This window comes from Apium graveolens, unplaced genomic scaffold (assembly GCF_009905375.1).
Source record: "Apium graveolens cultivar Ventura unplaced genomic scaffold, ASM990537v1 ctg3969, whole genome shotgun sequence".
In the NCBI taxonomy this organism is placed as follows: Eukaryota; Viridiplantae; Streptophyta; class Magnoliopsida; order Apiales; family Apiaceae; genus Apium; species Apium graveolens.
Genome location: NW_027418347.1, coordinates 57,043 through 83,399, shown reverse-complemented (window position 1 = coordinate 83,399; position 26,357 = coordinate 57,043). Strand labels below are relative to the sequence as shown.

The 26,357-nt window shown below is 29.4% G+C and overlaps 1 protein-coding gene and 1 non-coding gene across 2 annotated transcripts; both read right to left on the bottom strand.

The window, feature by feature from the left end:
* Positions 1 to 9,276: 9,276 nt before the first annotated feature.
* LOC141701510 (small nucleolar RNA snoR1) lies at positions 9,277 to 9,366 on the bottom strand. The gene has a single exon (XR_012566800.1). It is a non-coding gene; the product is annotated as a small nucleolar RNA snoR1 (small nucleolar RNA).
* A 10,459-nt stretch (positions 9,367 to 19,825) lies between these two features.
* On the bottom strand, positions 19,826 to 20,594 carry LOC141701507 (histone H1-like). The gene is made up of 2 exons (XM_074505148.1): positions 20,459 to 20,594; positions 19,826 to 20,351 (listed from the first exon to the last, which is right to left on the bottom strand). The coding sequence occupies exons 1-2, from the start codon at positions 20,459 to 20,461 to the stop codon at positions 20,040 to 20,042; spliced, it is 315 nt and encodes a 104-aa protein (XP_074361249.1). The 5' UTR covers positions 20,462 to 20,594; the 3' UTR covers positions 19,826 to 20,039.
* Between the last annotated feature and the right edge of the window lie 5,763 nt (positions 20,595 to 26,357).

Here is a 26,357-nt window from a genome sequence, read left to right as displayed (position 1 = left end):
TTTTCGGTACAAATGTTTAGTCAGTTTTTACAAGCTCCCAGGGTTAAGCATATGGCAGCTTTGACTCGAGTTCTTCGTTACCTGAAATGGACTGCAGGTCATGGTCTATATTTTCCAGCCAATAATTTATTAACTTTGCGAATGTTTAGTGATAGTGATTGGGCATGAAATGTTAATGATAGGAAATCTGTGGGTGCTTACTCTTTGTTACTTGGAGATGTAGCTGTTTCATGGAGGTCGAAAAAATAACAGGTTACATCTCGCAGTTCTGCGGAGGCAGAATATCGTGCTCTAGCAGATGCTTCGTGTGAGATCATTTGGTTTCTCAATTTATTACAAGAGCTTCATGTTCCTCTTTCAGGTCCTGTTCCCTCAATAAAGCTGCTGTTGATTTAACAACCAATCCAGTTTATCATGCTCGTACGAAATATATAGAACTGGATTGTCATTTCATCCGTGAGAAGATCCAGTTGGGTATTGTGGTTATCCATTAGATTCCTACACTAAAGAACACGGGTGATATTCTAACAAAAGGCTTAGGCAAAGCATTACACTGGTCTTGTGTTGCCAAATTGGGACTTCTTGCTGCTGGACCGTCGCCAGTTTGTGGGGGGGATAAGCCACTACCAATCAATAGGGGGGCTGAAGACATGTGTGGTATAACATCAAATCAAGGAAAAACAAATGTTACTTGGAAATATATACAACCAATACAAAACGAGTTGAAATTAGCATATCAACATATAAAGTCAATAAAACAGTCAATGTAGAAAGTTAGTTAGACTTAACCGACTTTGTATTATTATATATACTGAGACTCTCTAACTTCCTGTTCTAAGATGAATAACAAACATTTACATCTCCTTCTCATCTCTTCTATATCTTTCATATCTTGTTAATACACAAGGTAGAAACGGAACTTATGAACTTTATATTTTGAAGTCAGCACTACAAGAAAAACGGGTAAATATGACCGTCCAAAAACCGGTCTTATTTAGTTAAATACGACCGTTTTCGGTCGTATTTAACTAAATACGACCGGTTTTTGGACCGGTCGCATTCGGTCGAGTCATATTTAGTAACCGGTCGAATTTAGAATACAGAGCGGCTAAATTCGACCGCTTAAATTCGACCGAATGCGGTCGAATTTGTTTTTCACCAAAAAATTGAAAATCCCGCCCAAAAATTTGAATTTTTTGAAAAAATTTGAAAAGTCCGCCTAAAATATAAATTCGACCGTATATGATTGAAAATATTGTTCTAAATTCGACCGTATACGGTCGAATTAACGAGCACCAGATTTAAAAAAAAAAAATCTTGCCGGAAAATTTTCAAATTCCGACGAACTTCAAAAAATCCGGCAACTATTCCGATAACTCCGATGTTGCCAAAAATTGATTTTTTTGGTTTAATTTTACACATCAAATTAGTCTACATCGTTCCCACAATCCCAAAATGACCCCAACAATAACATATCAATGATATAATTCATTTTCCGATCAAAATGGTAACTTTTCCGGCCAAATTCAAAATCATATTAATCTTTGTGAAATTCGACGCTTAATATCACAAAACAAAGCTAATAACGTATACAATTGATTATCAACAATTATATTAACATAAAACAATTATCAAGAAAAAAATAATGAATAAAAAATCATACCAAATTCAATTTTACACAAATTTCAAGTTTGCACTTCGAAATTTTCATATACATACTCCTCCAACTTTCCTAAACACAAACTCATAATCAAAAACGAAATTAAAACACAAAATTTCAAAGACCCACCTAATTTTTTGTTCGGAAAATAAAGATAAAAGATGGATTTTGGGATGCGCGTGTTTATATGAGTTGTAGAAAAATAGAAGAGAAGGGGATTGGTAAATGATGAAAAGGAGGTTGACCGGAAAAAGAAAGAAATAAGCCGAAAAAAAGGGGAAAGGAGCAGGGGCGGGGCTGGGCGGGGGAGGGAAAAAGGGGGAGGGGTGGGGTGGGGTGGGGTGGGGGGCTGGGGCGGGGTGGGTTTTATTTTAGTTCATTAATAGTTTAGTTTTATAAAATGCATAATCAACCTTTAGATTATTTTTTAAGTGGTTGAATTTGGTGCGTTGGATCTAAATCACGCGGATCGCTGACATGGCACTAAATTTAACTGTCATCGGTTGTATTTAGGAGTGTCAATTTATATTTGTTTCACTTTGTTTTACATTATGAAAATTAAAATTATAATACTATGATTATTTAATCATTTGATTATAAAATAATATATTATTATAATTATTAGAATATATATTTAACAACTAGTTATTGTACTAAACAAATAAAATGAAGATTTTGGTTGATTTAACATATAAACCACCGAAAATAGTTTGCCGTACAATTTAGGATTATAATTTATTTCCAAAAAAATATTGTAATTTGTTATAACTCATTATTTTATTTAAAAAAAATTTGATCGATTTTATGATAAATTCCATTAACAAGAGTGTACGGTGAAATTTAGAATTATACTTAATTATACTTTATTTGTTAAAATTATCGAGATCTAATGATTAAAATACATTTATTTTTCTCTAAAAAAATTATCATATCAATAAATTATATAGATCTTGACATCTTTACGGTTGGGTCATTCATAAACAGTTTTTAAAAAATTGAAACATCGGTACGGGACTAAACACTAGTAAGAATAACTAGTCAAACTACTAGTTGACTGTTAAAATAGCAAATCAAATACATTTATTTTTTTCTAAAAATTTTATCATATCATTAAAATATATAGATCTTGACATCCTTACGGTTGGATCATACATAAACATTTTGTAAAAAATCGAAACATTGGTATGAGACTCAACACTAGTAAGAAGTATTTGTCAAACTACTAGTTGACTATTAAAATAACAAACCAAATACATTTATTTTTTTATAAATTTTTTATCATATCACTAAAATATATAGATCTTGATATCCTTACGGTTGGATCATACATAAATATTTTGTAAAAAATTGAAACATCGATATGAGACTAAACACCAGTAAGAAGTATTGGTCAAATTACTAGTTGAATGTTAAAATAACAAACCAAATACATTTATTTTTTTATAAAATTTTTATCATATCACTAAAATATATATATCTTGACATCCTTATGGTTGGATCATTCATAAAAATTTTGTAAAAAATCGAAACATCGGTACGAGACTAAACACTAGTAAGAAGTATTGGTCAAACTACTAGTTGACTGTTAAAATAACAAACCAAATACTTTTATTTTTTTCTAAATTTTTTATCATATCATTAAAATATATAGATCTTGACATCCTTATGGTTGGATGATTCATAAACATTTTTTAAAAAATCGAAACATCGGTACGGGACTAAACACTAGTAAGAATAACTGGTCAAACTACTAGTTGACTCTTAAAATAGCAAACCAAATACATTTATTTTTTTCTAAAAATGTTATCATATCATTAAAATATATAGATCTTGACATCCTTACGGTTGGATCATTCATAAAAAATTTGTAAAAAATCGAAACATCGGTACGAGACTAAACACTAATAAGAAGTATTGGTCAAACTACTAGTTGACTGTTAAAATAGGAAAACCAAATACATTTATTTTTTTCTAAATTTTATATCATATCATTAAAATATATATATCTTGACATCCTTACGGTTGTATGATTCATAAACATTTTTTAAAAAATCGAAACATCGGTACGGGACTAAACACTAGTAAGAATAACTGGTCAAACTACTAGTTGACTGTTAAAATAGCAAACCAAATACATTTATTTTTTTCCAAAAATTTTATCATATCATTAAAATATATAGATTTTGACATCCTTACAGTTGGATCATTCATAAACATTTTGTAAAAAATCAAAACATCGGTATGAGACTAAACACTAGTAAAAGTATTGGTCAAACTACTAGTTGACTGTTAAAATAACAAACCAAATATATTTATTTTTTTCTAAATTTTTTATCATATCATTAAAATATATAGATCTCGACATCCTTACGGTTGGATCATACATAATTTTTTTGTACAAAATCGAAACATCGGTATGAGACTAAACACTAGTAAGAAGTATTGGTCAAACTACTAGTTGACTATTAAAATAACAAACCAAATATATTTTTTTTTTCTAAATTTTTTATCATATCACTAAAATATATAGATCTTGACATCCTTACGGTTGGATCATTCATAAAAATTTTGTAAAAAATCGAAATATCGGTACGGGACTAAACACTAGTAAGAATAACTGGTCAAACTACTAGTTGACTGTTAAAATAACAAACCAAATATATTTATTTTTTTCTAACAATTTTATCATATTATTTAAATATATAGATCTTGACATATTTACGATTGGATCATTCATAAACATTTTTTAAAAAATAGAAACATCGGTACGGGACTAAACACTAGTAAGGATAACTGGTCAAACTACTAGTTGACTGTTAAAATAGCAAACCAAATACAATTATTTTTTTTTAAAACTTTTATCATATCACTAAAATGTATAGATCTTGACATCCTTACGGTTGGACTATTCATAAATATTTTTTTTAAAAAAACAAAAAATTAGTTGGGGACTAAGCAGTAACAAAAAGTACTGGTCAAACTACTGATTGACTGTTAAAATAGCAAACCAAATACGTTATTTTTTTTCTAAAATTTATATCTTATTACTAAAATATATATAAATCTTAATATTTGTTTCGTGAAAAGCTCGGTTCGCAAATAACTTGTACAAAGTTAATAAGTTACTTAAAAAATTTATTTAAAAAAAATTAAATTCCGAAAATAATTAATATTACCGAATGCATTCATAATAGATAAATACAATTGATTTCTACTAAAATTACAATTTTTAAAAAAGCGGGAAATTTCCCCCACTTTTACAACCAATGTTTTAAAAGTTCAGGAAATTTCCCGTCATTTCAAAATATCAAATTCGACCGAAAACGGTTGAATTTAGGAGTGTCAAAAAAAACGCTGGCGGGAAAATTTCCCTCTTTTTTTTGGAAAGGCTAAATTCGACCGAATGCGGTTGAATTTAGGAGTGTCAAAAAAAACGCTGGCGGGAAAATTTCCCTCTTTTTTTTGGAAAGGCTAAATTCGACCGAATACGGTTGAATTTAAGAGTACTTCTAAATTCAACTGTACACTCATTTTTTTGGTAAGGCTAAATTCGACCGAATGCGGTTGAATTTAGGAGTACGTCTAAATTCAACCGCATACGGTCACATTTGTTGCTAAATTCGACCTCATAAATACGACCGTAATTAAATACGACCGCATGCGGTTAAATTTAGCCGCACCCCTTAAATTCAACCGAAAGGGGTTGAATTTGACCCCGGTTGTATTTAGCCTTGTTTTCTTGTAGTGCAGAGTGCTCCATAATGACATCAGATGGCTCCAATTTTTCTGGACACCTGCAATTGCACTCTGTACAATCTATCCGCTCCAGATTGATGCAGTGAATAACTACGATCACCGCACATCTTAACCCTAGGGAAGCGAAAAGAAATTTTGTAGAACTCAAAATCGATTAGATTTAGACAGGAGAGCAGGTTAAATGCTTTGGGCTGTGAATAAAATGCTTTGGGCTGTGAATAAAGATAGAATAGAAGTTCGTATACATCCTACCTCATTAATAATAATAAAAATATAATTTCTATAACAGCGCTTTTAAAAGTGTTTTTTAAGTTTTTAAACAATAATAGAAAGTAATAATTATTACTTATAATACACTTACTTATGTAGCCTTTATCTAAACGCTATATAACTTGCAACTTAGATCGCACTCGCCGAAGAAACGCTATGTTACACTTTCTTATAATTATTTCTTAATTTTTTAATTTTGCTTTTAATATCTTGCACAACGTTTTTACAGTAAATGCTACATAAGTGATCTTATTGCATAGAACATGTAAAAAAGCGTTATACAAGGAGTGTCTCCCAATTTTAAATTTGTTGTAGTGAAATCTCTGCCTAATTAATTATTTTCATAAAATGATAGAGGTTATAATGGTGATGGTCGATATGCTGGCCGTAAAAGTGGGGTTTTTATGTAATTATATAATTTGAAAGTCGATATAGTGTTCAATAAAATATATTTTTAAGTCCTTTTAAATTGATGTTTTTATTCTAGTTATATATTTTGACTTCCAATGGAAATAGTCGATTTAATATATGCATGTATAATATAGATATTAACTAAATATATGCTATTAATTTTTTTGTATAAATCGAATCCTAATAGGTACATGTCACGATCATATGTATTACATATAATTTAGTTACTAATATATACAAAAATATTATAGTAATCTTATATTAACTAAATCGTAATTCATACTATAAATATAGTAAATGAGGTGATGAATTTACGAAATATTATAAAATTATTTTTGTTCAGTATTTAAATCTGTTAATTTAATTTTACAGGCACATGAAAATCATATGTTCAACCCTTTTAAATATTAATATTTTAACATTAATATAAATATAGGGTCAAATTATTAATTTAATATAAGACTCAAAATTCATACTCGTAGATATAACACATAATCTATATTTCATATATAAATTATTTTGGATCCTAATCGTTTAAATAAACATACAATTTTAAATATTAAAAACAGAGAAATTTTTAAACCTTTTCAGATTTTATTAATTTCAGTTTTCTTTAAAGAGAGTTTTATGGTGTGATGGTCAATTGAGAATGTAGTAAATGTGTTTTAAAATGGTAAAAAATTTTCTGTAGTCTAAATGGTTGAACATGGCAACATGTGAAATGCCATGTCATTGGTTCGACCCCACTTAATATCAACATTTTTAATATATTTCATTACACTAAGGGTAATGAGTAATTTTGTAAATGGTATAAAGAAACCTAGCTAAGCAGTAATATATATATAGATGTATATGTATATATATAAATGTATATATATGTATGTATATATATGTATATGTATATATATTTATTAAATAGATAGATAGATTATATTCGATAATCGTACAAATGAAGATTAAAATGCTTGATGAGAATTGTTCATTTTTTATTTTGAAATCGAAAGTAATTAACTCCCTATTGAAAAGACCATATCCGGGTTCTGTTAGGTCAAACTATGCATAATATCCTCTTTTCCAAGAAACTAAAATCTTATTAATAATTAAATATTTGAACATATGTTAATTAAATCCGAGTGTGCATTATCCACTCGCAAAACACAATCAACTATCGAATGAGTAAGTCTTGCTAAATAATAAACTACTTGATTCACAGAGTGTTTTACAAAGTTTAATGCCACCTTAAGTTCTTTAAACTCCATCAAGACCTCCTTACACTCATGTATGTAGGGATGGACATTCACCCCGCCTCGTTCAGGTCGGGATTCAAGGATTTTTTAGGGGCAGGGCGGGGATGATGGAGAATTTTATGAAGATTTCGGTGATCAAGGCGGGATTGGGGATGAGTGTTTCCTCGCCCCGATCCCCGACCCCGATTGTGTATATAAATAAATAATATATAATACTAATTAATTATTAAAAATAGATAAATTTTATAATATTATTTGAATTTAAAATAATCTATAATTTATTGATCAATATTTAATTTTACATTATAATATAATATAATATATTTGTATAATTTAAAAATTGCCGTTTATTTGTATTATATAAAATTTTGATATAATTTGATATTAAAAATATGAGATAATATCAATATATTTACATGTGATCAATTAGTATTTTATTTTTTTAAAAAATATAAAATATAAAATATAAAATAACATTATTATTTTTTAATTAAAAATTTAAATTCCCTGAAAACCCGTGAGGATCCCCGTTCCCCGTTCGGGGAAGGGATCGGGGTTCAACGCGGTTTTTGAGATCGGGATTGGGGGCGGGGACACAACTCCCCGACCTCGAAGTGCCCCCGTGCCCATTCCTACATGTATGATAAGTTGAAATCTGTGGCCACTTCTGATAAAATGTTGCCTTGCTTGTATCATTCTATAGCCTCAATCAGTCCACTTACATAATCTCGAGCCACTCTAGAAAAATTAAAATAATAAGAAGCTGTAAATAGTGCCGTGTCAGTATTTAGTTTAATCATATTTTCATCTGGTACGGTCTAATGCTACGCACCATCCACTGGTGTCAAGAACCAAAGAGATGTGTCAAAGGTTTTATCTTGAGCATTTTTCCATTGATTGAAGAGAGGTTTTGCTGAAGTGACCAACTCTACAGCTTCCAATCACAACAAGAAAAACGGCTAATTACAACCGGTCCAAAACCGGTCGTATACGACCGGTTTTGGACCCAGTCGTACATATGGAAGTGATATTTAATATTCGGTTGTATTTAGTCTAAATACGACCATCTAAATACAACTGGTTAAATACGACCGTTAAATTCGACCGATCAAATTCAATCGACGTCGGTCGAAATTGATTTTTCACTTAAAATTGAAAATCCCACCAAAATAATTAAAATGTTTGAAATATTTTAAAAAGCCCGCCCAATTATTAAACTCGACCGTATCTTGTCAATTATAAGATATTAAATTCAACCCCATCCAGACTGAATAAACAAACACCGGTTTATTAAAAAAATCTCATCGGAATCGTAAAAATTCCAGATTCCGGCAAGCTTAAAAAATCCGGCTAAATAGACCTAGACTCTTGAATTTCGAGAAGCAAAGCGAGAGCGTGAAGAACTATAATCTGATACTATTGAAACAATTGACTGAATGACACCGTGAATTATGAAACCTTTATGACCGATAAACTCACTGGAAGTATTACTTCCCAACACTGGCCAACCAAATCGTTAGCGCCATTCCAATTCAGCAAAAAAATTTATCACAGTCCGGAAAACACAACAGCAAAGGCACCTCTCCTAAAAACATTACTTAGCTTGTTGAAAGAAATCTTAGTAATAAGGCGATGAGTCAAATTGTAAACCATCAACATCCTCAAAACACATAACAATAATCGCATAAAATCAAATTGGAAAAACCATCCAAATATCCATATATAAGCATACAACTAAATTAAAAAACTACATCAATCACCGAACCAAATAGTCTCATCAAAACACAAAAGCTACTAATCGATCCATATACCATTTCAAATTCATAAGGAGAGTAAAAGAGACTGCCTTCAATTGTACTCGCATACGTATAATTCATATATACATCAACATTATAAATCAAATAAATAACCAAAAATCAAATAAAAAAATATGGCTCAGAGTGTTGTTGAACGTGCTCAAGGAAAAGTAAAGGCTTTTCTCATACAAGAGGTGTCAAAAAAATAGCATTAATCATCTTTGCCCATAGTTAGTGTATATATAATTAGAATATGCAACCAGAGAGAAAGGGGGATAGAGGAGAGAGAGAGAGAAGAGAGAGAAGCTGCTGCTAAATTAGGGTTTTATTGAGACATAGAATATGTAGCCTTTTGAATGGGCTTGATTTGTAAATTACTAATGCTTTCCCAGCTTGTCCATGTAGGCCCTGGCCCATTAAACATATAATTTACTCCTCATCGAATTGATTTTTTTTAATAAATTGAATTGATTGTAATATATAATTCCTTTTTTAATTTTAGGACATAAATATAATAATTATTTAAGTTTTTACTTAAAAAATATTATAATATATAAATATATCTTAACAACTTAATTTTAATTAAAATATAAAATTATGATTTTGGTAAATTTTATCATAAATTTTATCAGTTTGACTAGTACAACTAACTAGAATTGGTATTTTAATTTTTTTAAAAAAATATTTTTCGATCCAACAGAATGGATGTGTATATATATTTATATATATTAGTGATATAGCCAAATTTACATACGAAAATAATTTTATTTGATTTGTCATTTTAACAGTCAAGTTTCAATTTGACTAGTACAACTAACTAGTGTTTATTCCACAATTAGTGTTTTCGATTTTTCTTAAAATATTTTTCAACGATCCAACCATATGAATGTCAAAAGATATATATATATATATATATATATATATTTCAACAATCCACCCGTATAGATGTCAATTTATATATATAATAGTGATATAACCAAAATTTTATATCAAAATATTTTGATTTGGTTTTCCATTTTAATAGTCAAGCTTAAGTTTGACTAGTAAAGCAAACTAGTGTTTATTCTAGAAATGGTGTTTCGATTTTAAAAAAATATTTTTTAACAATCCAACCGTATGGATGTTAATTTATATATATATATATTAGTAATATAACCAAAATTTAATATCAAAATAATTTTATTTGGTTTGCCATTTTAATAGTCAAACTTGAGTTTGACTAGTACAACAAACTAGTGTTTATTCTAGAAAATGGTGTTTCGATTTAAAAAAAATATTTTTCAATAATCCAATCGTATGGATGTCAATTTATATATATATATATATATATATATATATATATATATATATATTAGTGATATAACTAAAATTTCATATCAAAATAATTTTATTTGGTTTGCCATGTTAATAGTCAAGTTTCAATTTGACTAGTACAACTAATTGATGTTTATTCCAGAATTGGTGTTTCAATTTTTTTAAAATTATTTTTTAATGATCCAACCATATGGATGTCAATATATATATATATATGTATATATATATGTGATATAACCAAAATTTTACATAAAAATAATTTTATTTAGTTTGCCGTTTTAACAGTCAATTTCAGTTTGACTAGTACAACTAACTAGTGTTTATTTCAGAATTGGTGTTTCGATATTTTTCAAAAAAAAATTCAATGATCCAACCGTATGGATGTCAATAGATATATATATATGAGTGATATAACCAAAATTTTACATCAAAATAATATTTTTGGTTTGCCATTTTAACAGTCAATTTCAGTTTGACTAGTCCAACTAACTAGTGTTTATTCTAGAATTGGTGTTTTGATATTTTTTAAAATATTTTTCAATGATCCAACCGTATGAATGTCAATAGATATATATGAGCGATATAACCAAAATTTTATATCAAAATAATTTTTTTTTGGTTTGTCATTTTAACAGTCAAGCTTCTGTTTAACTAGTACAACTAATTGGTGTTTATTCCGGAATTAGTGTTTCGATTTTTTTAAAAATATTTTTTAACAATCCAACCGTATGGATGTCAATAGATATATATGAGTGATATAACCAAAATTTTATATCAAAATAATTTTATTTGGTTTGCCATTTTAACAGTCAATTTCAGTTTGACTAGTACAACTAAGTAGTTTTTATTCCAGAATTGGCGTTTCGATATTTTTTAAAATATTTTTCAATGATCCAACTGTATGGATGTCAATAGATATATATATTGGTGATATAACCAAAATTTCATATCAAAATAAATTTATTTGGTTTGTCATTTTAACAGTCAAGCTTCACTATAACTAGTACAACTAACTGCTGTTTATTCCAGAATTGGTGTTTAGATTTTTTTTAAAATATTTTTCAAAGACCCAACCATATGGATGTCGATATATATATATATATATATATATATGAGTGATATAACCAAAATTTAAAATCAAAATAAATTTATTTGGCTTGTCATTTTAAAAGTCAAGTTACAGTTTGACTAGTACAACTAACTAGTGTTTAATCCTGAATTGGTGTTTCGATTTTTTTTAAAATATTTTACAACGATCCAAGGGTATGGATGTCAAAATATATATATATATATATACATATCTATTAGTGATATAATTAAAATTTTACATCAAAATAATTTTATTTGGTTTGTCATTTTAAAAGTCATGCTTCAGTTTGACTAATACAACTAACTCTTGTTTATTCCAAAATTGGTGTTCGATTTTTTTTAAAATATTTTTCAACGATCAACTGTATGGATGTCAATAGATATATAAATTAGTACTATAACCAAAATTTCACATCAAAATAATTTTATTTGGTTTATCATTTTAATAATCAAGTTTCAGTTTTACTAATATAGCTAACTAGTGTTTATTCCAAATTTTATGTTTTGATTTTTTAAAATTTTATTTTTTATTTTTTTCGTTTACTAAATACAATCGCTTGTAATCAATTAATTTATTTCAACTGATTTTTTTTATTTTATATTTGGTTATTTTTTTGCCATTTGAGAAAATTCAAACAAAAAAAGCGGGAAAATATAACTCCATTAGGTAAGGCTAAATTTGACCGCTAGCAATTGAATTTAGGAGCGTAAACTAATTTAGTTGGAGGGAAAATTCCCTCCATTTTTTGATAAGACTAAATTCGGCCGCAAAAATATACTGGTCGAATTTATTACTAAATTCAACTACACTATTTCAACCGAATTTAAATTCGACCGCTGGCGATTGTATTTAGCCGTGCCCGATCAAACATTCAGGTTGATCATAAATTCGACCGGATTCGGTCGAATTAAGACTGGTTGAATTTATGCAGTTGTATTTAGGTTTATATTCTTGTAGTTAATACTCGTTGTTTCTATACTTTGCAAGTCGACCAACACAACAATGATATCGTACTTAAATCATCGCCTTAGTACTGTTGAGAAAAAACCCAAAGCAAACCAATATGAGAACATTCCACGTAGAGGTGTGCATGGTTCGTTGGCTTGGTTTTTACCAAAAATCGTTATTAAACCATGTATGTCGGTTCGATTTCTAGTTATTAACCGTAATTAAACTGCCCGGAACGGTTATTTTCGGTTCGGTTAACCGTTTATCTGTTACAGTTTTTTTAGTTTTTATTTCTTTAAAATTTATTTGTTTAATATAGTGCTGAAAATATTATTAGTGCCATTTTACCTTTTGAGATTTCATTTTAAAACAAAAAAGAATACTATTAAATATTGCATAGCCGGTTAACCCCATCTCTGATGGTATATAAGTGCTATTGCATTATTACATAAATAATTACCATTGTAAAAGTAACCTCCCAGGAGATTCACAATTGATAGGTCCATATTTAGCATTTTTTTATTACCTATTTTATTTTTTTTTCGTAATTTTGTTAATAAATAAATTATTTTATTTAGTTTTGTAGGAAAATTAATAAAATCCGAATTTGAGCCGTAAAAGGTGCAAATAAGGAAGGAGGTTGACTATTCTTGAAGTCAAAGGAATTGGAGGAAATATCGAATACATGCTGGAGAAGAAAAATGAAAAGAAGGAAATATATCCTAAGCATGATTTGATATTCCAAGACTCAAGCCCTCATATTTTCCCTATATATATGTATCTTTTCTTGTATTTTACACTTCCAACACCTAGAACATCAATTTAGAGCTAGAATTTTGTTAGTTTTTTGTTTTACTTATCTTTTTATCACGTGTAGCTAAATTTGTTCCCTAGGATGAAGATAAAGTTAAATTAATTGCTTTGATATCTTCTCGTTCCTATTAATTAACTCTCATAAATTTTTCTTGGTGCTTAATTATTCAATTGATAAAATGATTTTGATATATTATTGTTACCGGATTTATTTTCATAGCCTATACTTGCTCCATGAAATATTGATGGGTTATTGTTAGATAACAAGTTTTATAGTATATTATTATCTCGTTAATTGATACATATTATTTTTGTGAAAAAAAGAGAATTGATTTTAGGGATTGTTGATGTTAATTGTGATTGATTAATCGATTCAGATTCCGAGGTTTTCCATATTATTTGATTTATTTTCTAATTAGCTTATTTGAAACACCTCCCAAATCTTATTATCTAGTTTTCCTGATTTAAATTGTTAGGGTTTTGAAAATTTATAGTCTTCGTGGCTCGATATGTGATTTCTACAACTAAACACTGTGCGCTTGCAGTTATTATATTTTTTACACATCAACAATAATGGACTAATCTAGCACCGATATGAGATTATACTAATTTTGAGTAACTAAAAAAACACTTTAATAGATCACATACATGATGTTTATTGTGGGATATATATTACTATTAATACTACTGCAGCTCTGCAAATGCCTTAATAGTATTAGCATTTTTAAACCAAAGATTCATGGTCTATAAACTACGAACTATCTTATCCAGAACTTTTTTTAAATTCTAATATAACAATGGTATAAGTTTGATATACTCATTTATATATAGAATAAATAAATACATGTATAAATGTATTTTAATAATTTTAAAATTAATATAAGCAGTATGATTTTTGGGTTCGGGTACAGGGGTAAAACTGTAACGATATCAAACCATTCCATCCCTTCGGCTCAGTTACAATTTTTTTTTTAATTTTTTGTCGGTTTCGATTTTATTTATTTTGGATTTTCGGTTTTTTGATCCGGTTTCAGTTTTTTGGTTTTTTTGCTTACCTCTAATTCCACACTTCTACACTATTTGTTACTTTCCCTAAAATGTTCTAGTTGTCCCCAGATATCTAGGACTTCCTTTTATATGAGTATCTATCAAAATACACCAAAACAATGCATTTATTTAATATGAAGAATATACCTTTATATATGAAAGATGTACGGTAAGTGAATCATACTAAGGGAGAAGAATATATTTTAGAGTATATCACGTTAAGTGAACTACTTGCAACTTAAAATTTTCTACAAACATATATGGCTATATGGTCATGTTCTAGACACCTTTATCCATTTCCTACTCTTTGAAAAGATAACGGGGAATTAGATGTATATGATTATATACAAAAACAAGTCAGTAGCAGATCCCTGGGTTTTTTATTAATCAAATCTACTAATATTTGATTTTAATATGTGGGAAAAAACTAGAAAGATACATTTCCTATTTCTATTTATGCTCAAATTACGTAATTTGCCCGTGATAAAAGAACATGACCGACTAATAGACTACTAATATAAATAATAGAGAAATGTCCTAGGAATACCTTTCGTATCCATCATCGCCATGAAGAATTAATCATAAATTTTCTCGGTCCAAAAGCTTTTATGTTAACCGGATGTCAAGAAAGTCCAGTTGAAAAGTCCCCATTAATATAAGCTTACACTTATATTCTCAATAGAGTTGTTGTTACGTATTTAGATTACAGATACCATTAAACACCAAATAAGAATGCATGTAATTATTTTTCAAGATAAAAGATATACAAGAATATTTCTTCAGGTAAAGAAGAACTTTTTTTTACCATATATAAACATATATTCAGCAAGTCAATCACAAAAGGAGAAGTATGTGTTAGGAGTATATCACGTAATTAGTGGCTTTTACAAAAAGCTTATAATTTTGGGTGTTATAGTCGTTTAAAATTATACGAGAGCTAAGAAATTTTCATTGTACATACTTATATTTTGGACACCTTTATCTATTTCATATTCTTAAACACTTAGTAGAATCTTAGGAATTTTATATCAAAATATGGACAGAAACTAGAAAGATACATTTAACTTCGGTCCCATTTCTATTTGTTCACAACGGAGGAATGTATCATTTCACCACTAATTTGCTTGAAGACATCCATGACAAAATATAAAACATTCCACAACCTTATATATAGCTTCTACCACACTGATCACCAATATAAAAAAACGCATTTCAAAATAAACACTAGTTTATACATCATGTTATTTTCAATACAAGAGGGAAAGGGATATAATATTTGGTACAAACTTATAACTTTATTCAACACAATTCTCATTATATAAATATTTATAATAGACAAACTTACTTGACTAGTGTCACATGAATAGCCTAATCAATTATAAATATTTCTACATTAATAAATCAATATTAAAACAAAATTATCTAATCAATATTTTAGTTACAATTCTGAAACATAATTCCAACAATACATAAAAAACCACATCACAAACCAAAACCACTGTTAACCTTATTTTTGTCACAGCCTTTTTAGCTTTTTTCACCGGAGACTTGTTGGACTTAGGCTGCTTTGTAACCGGATGGTTTCTTCACATGAGAGACTCCGATTTCTTTGCAGGCTTAGAAGCAGCAATACCAGTTTTCTTCACCTACTCCACTTTCTTCTTAGCAATTAGGATCTTAAAAACCTTCACCTTTTTTTTATTAATAGCGTCCGATAACTTGTACGAAGCCTGAACCTTGAAGAGCTTTCCTTTTGCAGCAGATTACTTCAATTCCTAGTATCTTACCGATATCCATTGGCAAAGTGCCATCCGCTTCTCCTCAATATATTTACTAATTGCGTAAGTTCTTGAATCTCCTTTCTCCTTTAATGCTAGCAAAGCATCATTGATCATTTCAACATTTCAAACCAAAATTCAATTAGTAAATCATTAAATAAAAATATATATAATTTCAACCAAATTATGATTTTAAACTTAATTTTACACATACAATCATAAAAAAAATTACGGACCCACAATCGAATACATACCGAACCCAACAACTCACCACAGTCTAGTCCAAAAAAGAGCTAGCAATCAATCTAATATACATTAGCTATTGTTATGTTCTTGTTATAGAAATCGATAGACTATAATCTAGTATATACTAGGGTGAAGTACAAGATTACCCAATTTCTATATAAAATAAAACAAGAATTATCGGTGCAGAATTTTGGCTAATTTTATCCTTTATGATACCCAACCGACACTATACATGAGATACCTAACTATTAATGGAATATCCCATATATGAAATATCCAACTACCAGAAAAGAATCCTATATATTTTTGGATACCTAATTGTCAGTAAAATATCCAATCGACTTAAATTGACCATTTTTTACGAAATGTTTATTTTGATTAATTTTAAAAAAATGGTTATTTCTGCCATTTTTCTATATACTAACTTGATTGAAACTGAAAAAATAATATAATAGGATAAACACGACTCCTCCGGTATTATCATAGAGGTATTATCATAGATATATACATCTTGTCCTTTACATGATAAAAAAATGATCTCTTATAAAAGCATAAATAGTTTGTATTAGTTTGGTAATACGATATAAGTAGAAACTTGCTAACCTCCCAACCACTTTAGTATTGAGAAAGTATGACTTTGGAGTTATATTTTATTATAAAAGTTGTACTTATAATATATTTAATACTTATAAAATCGTAATACTTTTTCTATCGATATGGGATGTAACAATAATAATTAAATAAAAAAAATAATCACAACCTTTTCTTTCACTTTGCTAATAAGGTACTTTTTGATAATAAAAATTAAATAAATAATGAATATAAAAAGATATATTAAATTCATCTTAATATTTATAATATTTACGCATACCTAACTTAAATGAGATAACAAATATTTTTAATATAAATGTACGAGTAGCATTTTTGTAATTATATAATTTGATTGAAAAATTATAAATTTACCATTATAATATACTATATTATACATGTAACTCCAGTTAGCAAATACAATAGGCATTTTTCTCTAGTTGTTTACAGAATGAACTATATGTATTTGGAGTTACTCCGAGTAGCCCAAAATTGTAATTAAAAAAGTGCGTCTTATAAAAACTAGCTTACGGCCCGTGCGATGCACGGTTTTTGGTTAGTATTTATATATTTTTATTTCAATTTTATATAATTTTATTAAAATTATATATATATAATTAATTACTAAATAATGATTATATAATTATAATTTCATTATGTATAATTTTAAGTTAAGTTCAAATAGTATATATGATTGATGAGATCTTATTCATAAATAATAATGTTAATGTTTGTTGTTGGTGAGATTCGAATATGAAAACTTATATGTATCTTTATAAATAATAATATAAATATATGTTGTTAATGGGATTCGAACCCCAGAACTTGTGGAGTGTATTTTTTAGTATTTGAATCTAACGACTCTGATTATTTGATTAAAAAGATCCGACGGTCTTGATGAAAAGTGATAACCAAAATGAGGGGTTAACCAAACTACTAATTATATCACATTTCGGTTATTATAGTATAGTATAGATGTGGGCAAAAACTAGAAAGATGCATTTCGTGTCTCTATTTATTCTCAAATTAAGAAATGTTTCATGGAAAAAAACATGACCGAATAATAGACTACTAATAAAAATAATATAGAAATGTCCAAGGAATACCTTTTTTATCCATCATCGCCATGAAGAATTAATCATAAATTACTAGTTTCAGAATTTTGGCCAATAACCTTTGGGATACACAATGGGCAATATACATGAGATACCCAACTGTCAATAACATATGGTATATATGAAACATCCAACTACTAGTAATGTATCTTATATAAATTGTTATATCCATTTGGTGAAGTATCCAATTGGCTAAAAATTGACCACTTTTTTCGAAATGATTATTTTGACTAATTTAAAAAATGGTTATTTTTATCATTTTTTATACATAACTGTGTGTTGAAACTGAAAAATAATGTAAGAGGCTAAACATGACTCCTGTATTATTATAGATATATACATCTTGTGGCTAATATGACAAAATGATCTCTTATAAAGAGCATAAACAGTTTGTATTAATTTGATAATATAATATAAGTATGTTACCTTTAAGAGGGTTTTGTGCCATTAATGGTTTGTTAGTGTAGCTTTTATGGGTGGCTTATTAATCGCATAATTTTGGCTTTTTAGAGGCAATCGTGTGTTAATTTGTGTCTAACTAAATTTTTCTTTGGTTAGATTACACATTTGATCAGATATAATATTTTTTATTCTAAAATATTATCCTTATTTATTTTGTTGTCATTTTAAGGATGTTTGAAAAAAATATAAATGAGTGTTCTATTATAAGACTCTAAAATGATTAGCTACAAGAGTACAAGACAATTTTGCTACAATTTTGATGATATGGTGCACTTCTCGATAATGGAAGAGTTTCAAATTTTAAAGCACAACCATATAGCCAAGGATTTCGGAGTACAATGTAACTTAACTACAAATTTTGATGACACTAGCAATTTTTGCCTCTAGCTGAAGACACTAGTTTTATTTGAAGTGTATAGAATGTAATTTGAGCAGGGAACTCTTTTTACTCCTTCATCTTTTTTCCCATTGATTTTTACTTTTGGAGGTTTTAACCAGGCCTTTTTGTGGGTTTGAATACTTCAGATATTAAGGTTTTATTATTTAAATTTCCGGGTACATGTATGCATGACCTTCAGTTAGATGATAAATAATTTTTGAACGAAAGATATGCTCTATCTTTGTTAATTATATTCTGAATACAATTTATCAATGAATTCATTGATTACCGACAAAAAAATGAAATTTGCTTACCTCCCAACCACTTTATTGTTGAGAAGCTATGACTTTGGCATTGTATTTTACTAGTAAGAGTCGTACTTATAATGTATTTAATGTAGGAGTGGAATTTTTGTAATTGCATACTTTGATTGAAAAACTATAAATCTACTATTATTATAGTAACTCCAGTGACTAAATACAACAAACATTTTTCTCTACTAAATTTAGTGAAAGAATTATATGCATTTGGAGTTACTTCGAGTAGTGCAAAATTGTAATTGTAAATGTGTGTCTTATAAAAAACCCCCTCGAAGTGTTCGACTTCTAAATTTTGGCCATACACGTTTTCATAGTATAGTGAGTATTTGGCAGTTTGTTTAAATGGCTCATCAAAAAAATGGCATGGCAAAAGTTGGAATTTGATGCTATGATTTCGCCATTAAGTTGGGATTAGCCCAAAACAAAATGATTGCAAGGTGAAGCTACGGGCTTGTTCTTCATATAACAATTGCTTATGGTAAAGTCAATTAAACTAGTAATGAAGCACAGCCATGGCACCAGGACAATAACAATTCAGAAAAAAGATGCAAATTTATAATAAACACTAATATCAGTCCGTTCTTAAAACTTTAAATATATATTGATTCCACTAGAATTTGCTTCACAATCCAACCAATATCAAAATGTAAAACATTTTACAATCTCATTAACCTATACATACTACTCTAGCCCTACTCAAGCTCCGGCCTTGTTTGCTTTCTTAACGGGAGAAGGAGCAACAGCAGCAGCAGCATCAGCAGACTTCTTGGCGTTCTTAGCAACAGCTGCTTTCTTCGGCTTAGCAGCACCAGCCTTCACAGCACGTACCATCTTTCACAGGCGGAGCAGGCGGAGCAGCATCTTCATTGTTTTTTGCATGTTCACCTATTTTCATTGCACTCACAGCCTTCTTAACAGTGTCCGCTAACTTATACGAGGCCTTCACCTTGATCAGCTTTCCTTTTGCAGCAGAGTTCTTCAATTGCTGACAAAGAAGCTTTCGAAAATTAGCTGGCAATAAAGACTTCTGCTTCTCCTCGATGTATTTACGGATCGCATAAGGACTCGAGCCTCCTTTCTCATTCAATGCTAATAGAGCGTCCTTGATCATCTGCAATTCAACATTTCAAACCAAAATTCAATTGATAAATCATCAAATTAAAAACATTAAAAACAAATTGATATCATAATAGAGAGAGAGAGAGATGTACGTTGTACCATAAAATGAGGACGAGAAACATTTTTGGCAGATTTGGGCTTGCTGGTCGGAGCTTTCTTCCCCTTTGCGGCCGGTTTAACAGATCTCGAGCCTAGCGAAAATTGAAAGGAAATGATATGATTGATATCATATGCTGTAAAAGCTCAATTATGAAATAATATGATTGATTGTGCTATTTTCATCTGATATTTATAGTCCTAGAGGAATAATATCTCGAATTCTGATTGCTCAGTTAGAGGTCACATGGATCACTAACTTTTGTTATGAAAATTGTGAGGCGTACACGTGGACAAATTTTAGATAGTTGATTGGAATTTTGAAGTGTGATGGTTACCATAGATGGTTATCCCTTGTGGCATTTTCTTGGTGATTAAGTGTGTATATTTATTTGAATTTTTCTTTGAATTTTTCTATGTTGTAATTTGAATATGAATTTGAAAGAATATTAATTATAAAACAAAATTATATTTTTAAAATTTTCATGTATATTTTGTAAAATTAATTGAGAAATCATACCATTGTAAAGTTCTATAAATTATGTCAAATCGTAGTTTTTCAAAATTCAAATATTATCATGTTTTCAAAATATATTTCAAATTTAAAAAATTAGAGAAAGAAAACTATCAAGTTTATTCTTGGTATCTAATTTATTATGCACATATCGCTAGAGGGCTATATTCTATTTTTAAATTAAATTTGAAATATTTTATTAATATTTTATAAGTTTTATTATATTATTACTCATTTAGTATTTATGATTCTAGTAGAATGTATGTAGAGTAGATCAAAGTCGGCTTTAAATTATATCATACAAATTTAGTGAAATTTATAGATTCATAAAATCTTCCATAATAAATAATTTACTAAATTCTTAACTGTTTTTTTCCTAGATTTTGCATTAAATATTACAAGATTTCAAAATTATTTGAAATCTGAATCATATATTATTAATTTTTGAAAAATTCATAACTAAATAATATTAAATGTTATGGATATTTTAAAAAACTTTTCAAATACAATAGTTTAAAAATTTAAATTGCATATCCACATACTTTTGAAATTGATAATTTCACAAAATTTAGATCGAGTGCACCATGAATTAAATAAAGTATACAAATATAATATTTTGAGTAATCAAATATAATTATATATATTAAATTATCAATTAAATAATGTCATACACATTAATAAAATGATAGATTTGTGCAAGATATTACACCAAACTTGGTCAGACGATTGGGCCAAGGAATACATACATGCTCATGATTTTAGTTATTTATATTAAATCATAATAACCGAAATGGCGGTATATAATTTGATTTAACGGTTATTTTTTTATTTGGTTATTAAAAGTAAAAAAAAAATAGTCTTATATAATTATTAAATTATTAAATTACTAGGTATAGTCCTGTTATCCTCTACACCACGGGTTTTGCTGCTAAGCTATAAACACAGCTTCTTTCTCAATATTTTATTTATTTGTATTATAAATCTATATTATTATATATTTATAAAATAAATTAAATTTATTATATGATTTGATAAATTATATTTTCAGTATATTTGAATATTAATGGGAACCCGTACATCGGAATGAAAGCTAATCTTCTTAATTCATTAATTTTTAATGTAATACGTATGATCTACTTATCAGATACTCTTAAAACTTAATAATGTATACCGTAGAAGAGGGTTGAATACAGTGTAGAATACAATCAAATCGATTTAGAACACAAGTAACAGAAAACATATATATTCGATATAATAAACTATGTTACAATGGAACTGTCCTCTCTCAGTGATGAACAAATATCACGAGAGCTGTTAGGTTACAATGTATGATCTTCTCGATGATCGTAACACATATAGTGTAAACCTGTGTCTGTATTTATATAGACACACAGTTACAAGATAACTTCTAATGGATATGGAATATAATTATGTCTCCTAAAATATATCAATCAGATATCTTATATAATATTTCTAGTCCTCTAACTCTTTCCATGCATATCTTCTTCTGTATTAGTCTCGATCTTCTTTTCTGTAAATCAGCTTCCTTCCTTAACTGTTAGTCCTCCAGTACTTAAGTTCTGATATCCATCTTCTAATATTATCTTCTGATAATCTAAGTGCTGATATCCTTAAGTCCTGACTTCCAGTAAGTCCTGATTCCAGTAAGAACTGATATTTCCTGTATGTTAAGATCTGAAAACTAAACATGAAATATATTAGACATGACATCTCAAATATATCCAACAATCTCCCCCAACTAGTAAATTATGCAAGAATGTACAAGTTAATACATTTGATGATGTCAAAAATATTTAAGTTCAAAAGCAATATGAGTTTAATAAGACTATTAATTAAAACTTGCAAAACATCCAGTTTTACCAACATCACTAAATCAATCTGAATCCATAATGATTCTTAACAAAATCATTTATCAGATTATCTTCAGCTTTCCTCATAACTTCAGCTAACTGTTTTTTGACCTGCATCAGTTCTTCTTCTTTACTATCACCAATTTGATAAATGGTTGTTCTGAGAGCTTGAATGGATGTTCTTTCAAGTCCATCACCAAGTCTGATAACCTTAGGATGTGAAGAGTTTTCATTATAGCATAAGCATCTTCCTTTCAGAATAACTTCCACCTTAGCAGGATTCTTCAGCATAGGAATTTCTCTTCCATCACCTTCAGGTATCATTGGACTATAATGAGAAGTCTTTGTACCAGAGATTCTGAATAGATCCCTTATAGCCTTCAAAATGTATTCTGACCATCTTCTTGTAACATCAGATTTTACTTCGAGAAGATAGTGAATATATTGAAGCTCTCTTACAGACTTCTTTAGTACATCAGTATCAACTAGTTTATAAGTCCTTCCATAATTGAGAAATAAGATCAATTTCTCTTTTAGATTCTCTTTGTCATGAGCATCTATCACAATTTGAGCAGACAACACCTTGTCAAGGTGCCTTTGTTTAATTTGTTTATATGGTTTGTCTGTCAACATGAAAGGATCTCTTAGAGTAACCTCTACCACTGTTTAAATCTTCTCTTCATCAGAACCTAATCCAGCTCTATCTCTAGATTTCTTGGCTCTTAACCCAAATGTAGCGAGTTGATTAATCATGCGATTGGATTTTGGTTCAACTGGAGTAGCTTTCTTCCATAACAGCTTCTTCTTATCAGCAATTGTCATTTTCTTCAAATCAACTTGAGCATTGTCAGTAGTTGATGACTTGATAGCTTGATCAGAGTTTGCTGTTTCTTCTGTACCTTGTTGTCCTTTATTCTGAACAACAACTTGAGCAGTGTCAGAGGTTGTTTTAGATTCTTTAATTATCTTTCTTCTTTTCAGAATTTGAACAGTTTCATCTTCAACAAGATTATGATCAGTTACTTGAACCATTTTGCACACTGGTTTCATCAGATCTTGAGAAGTTTTCAAGTCCAGTGGCTTGGTTGGTTCATCAACTTTTCATTTCCCTTTGTCTTTGGGATCACTCTCAGTGTGTGATCTAGTCTCTAACTTTGAAGTTTCAGAATTTAAATCTTCCTTGATCACAATACCTTTTAACTTACCTTGGAGGTTTCTTTGCATCAGAAGCTTTAGACTTAAGATTTGTCTTCTCAGCAAATTTAGCTTCTTCCTCCTTGAGAGTTTCTACATCCATTCCTGGATTGTGTTTTAGAAATAATCTTCTAGCTATCTCCTCATCATGTGTCTAGATTTTAGGATTTTTTTAATAAACAGTAGTCTGCTTCCCCTTTAACTTCAGAGTTTGCAAAAACTTCTAAGAGTCTTCAGATCCTGACTGAATCTAGAATATCAGAACTTGACATCAGACTTTGTTTATTAGCACTTGACTTAAGTCTTTGAGCATTCACATCATCAGAACTTGACTTGTTCTGAATAAAAAATTTTCCTTGAACTTTTCTTTGACCTCTGCTCTTTTCAGAGTTTCCCTAGTCATCACCTTTATCATCCTTTTTCTTCAGTTCATAAGTAGGTCAGCATTTGGACTTAACTACCTTCTCCCCCTTTTTGGCATTATCAGGAAGTGAGAAAGAAAGAAGAAGTTCAACTGAAGATTGGATTTCATCCAATTGAGCTTTCTGAGAAGTTTGATTAGCCAGGACCTCAACAATTTAGGCCTGTTGCTCCTCTTGACTTTTCTCAATGACTTCAACTTTTTCAGAAATAGGTCTAATATACCTGTTCTTATCAAGCTTGAGCTGTAGATCGAGCTTATCAGGTTTTTTTCTGAGTGTATCAACCTTTTCATGAGTAGAAGTATGTAGAACTTGAAGATGTTTTGTAGATAGAGTTGTGATCTTGAGTTGTGTCTTAAAATCAATATTTGTGAGCAACTCATCAAGTTTTGCATTATGCTCTTTCAGAACTTTAGAACATGGAATAAAATCTGATTCATTCCACTTCTTGGTCCACTCAACACCTCTGTGAGTATCCTCCCAAGGAATAGGTGCTTCCTTTTCAATAAATTTCTTCACCAATTCTTCCTTGCCCAGATTAGGAACTGGATGCTCAGCAGAGACACTGTCATCAGAACTTGAGGAAGACTCATGCTGTTCTGATAGCTCAACAGTGTGTGAAGCAACTGGAGATTCAGGAATAACATCATCTAAATTCTGAGGATTAGAATTTATCTCCAGAGCCGGTGTCTTTGACGTAGATGGAGCTTCCATATAAAGAACTTCAGGTATATTCAAATTATGAATATCTATTTCAGAAATTTTAGGGTGTTCTTTACAATCTTCTGTAGATTTAATAGGAGAGACATGAGGGGTAACAACTATATCATTACCAGTATCTTTGGCTTGAGCTGGAAGGGCTTCAATGATAACTAGTTCTTGTAAGATCAGAGGTTCCTGATCCCCTTCCTCAGCTTCTTCAGTATCTTCTGATGGAGCCTTAGCCAAATACCTCCTAGCCTTCATTTTCTTCAATCTCATTGCCAATGAAGGAGTTGCTTCAGCTGCAACATAACTGACAAATTTCTTTCTTTTCAAAGTATCAGTACTTTGAGCTACTATTTCTTTCTGAGAAGTAACATTCTCAGCTACATCTGTCACAGGTTCAGATACATGAACCCGTGCTTCAACTGTTTCCTCTTCACTCTCAGACTCATCTCTGAGAATCATCTTCCTTCTCTTTTGTGGAGGTTGAGGAACAGACTTTGTCATCTTAGAAGGTTTGGAAGATGAGGTCTGGTTGTTTGTGCTGATGGTTGAGAAGTTTGAGGTTTTTTATAGAGGTGGTAGGTGCCAACGGTTGAGGTTCTGATGATTGGACATCATGATATAGTGCAGTGTATTTAACTGGATTATAGGTTATTAAGGCATGTTTGACAGATAAAGGAACTCAGAGGGGTTTTTACACAGCCTTCTTATTATCAGTAGATAATAAGTCATTAAAAGCTCTTTTAGCTAGTCTGAATGATGGAATTAATTCATTAGCTGATTGGGGCTTATTATCGAAGAGGGTGTTTGCAAAGTGTTTGTTAAAAGTCCTGAAAGAAAACTATCCAGAGAATATTAGAAAGAGAGAGAATAAAAGAGATAAGAATAAAAAACTAAGTAAAAGATTAGAAAATCTTTTAACTCCCATATATATACTCTCTCCACTTAACAGTTATATTTTTGTAGCATGGGATCCACTTTACACCTGGCAACGTGTGAACAATCAATAAACGGTTAGAGCAGAGTTAATGGGCACGTAAAATAGGCAATAATTATCGTTCATATGCAGGTTTTCAAGACATACACATTTACCACTAACCCAAAATGATTATGACTATTTTTATCTTACCCAAATATATTTTGATTTAAATATGACAGTTTCAGATTTTACCACAAATAAGTCAAGTAAAGAA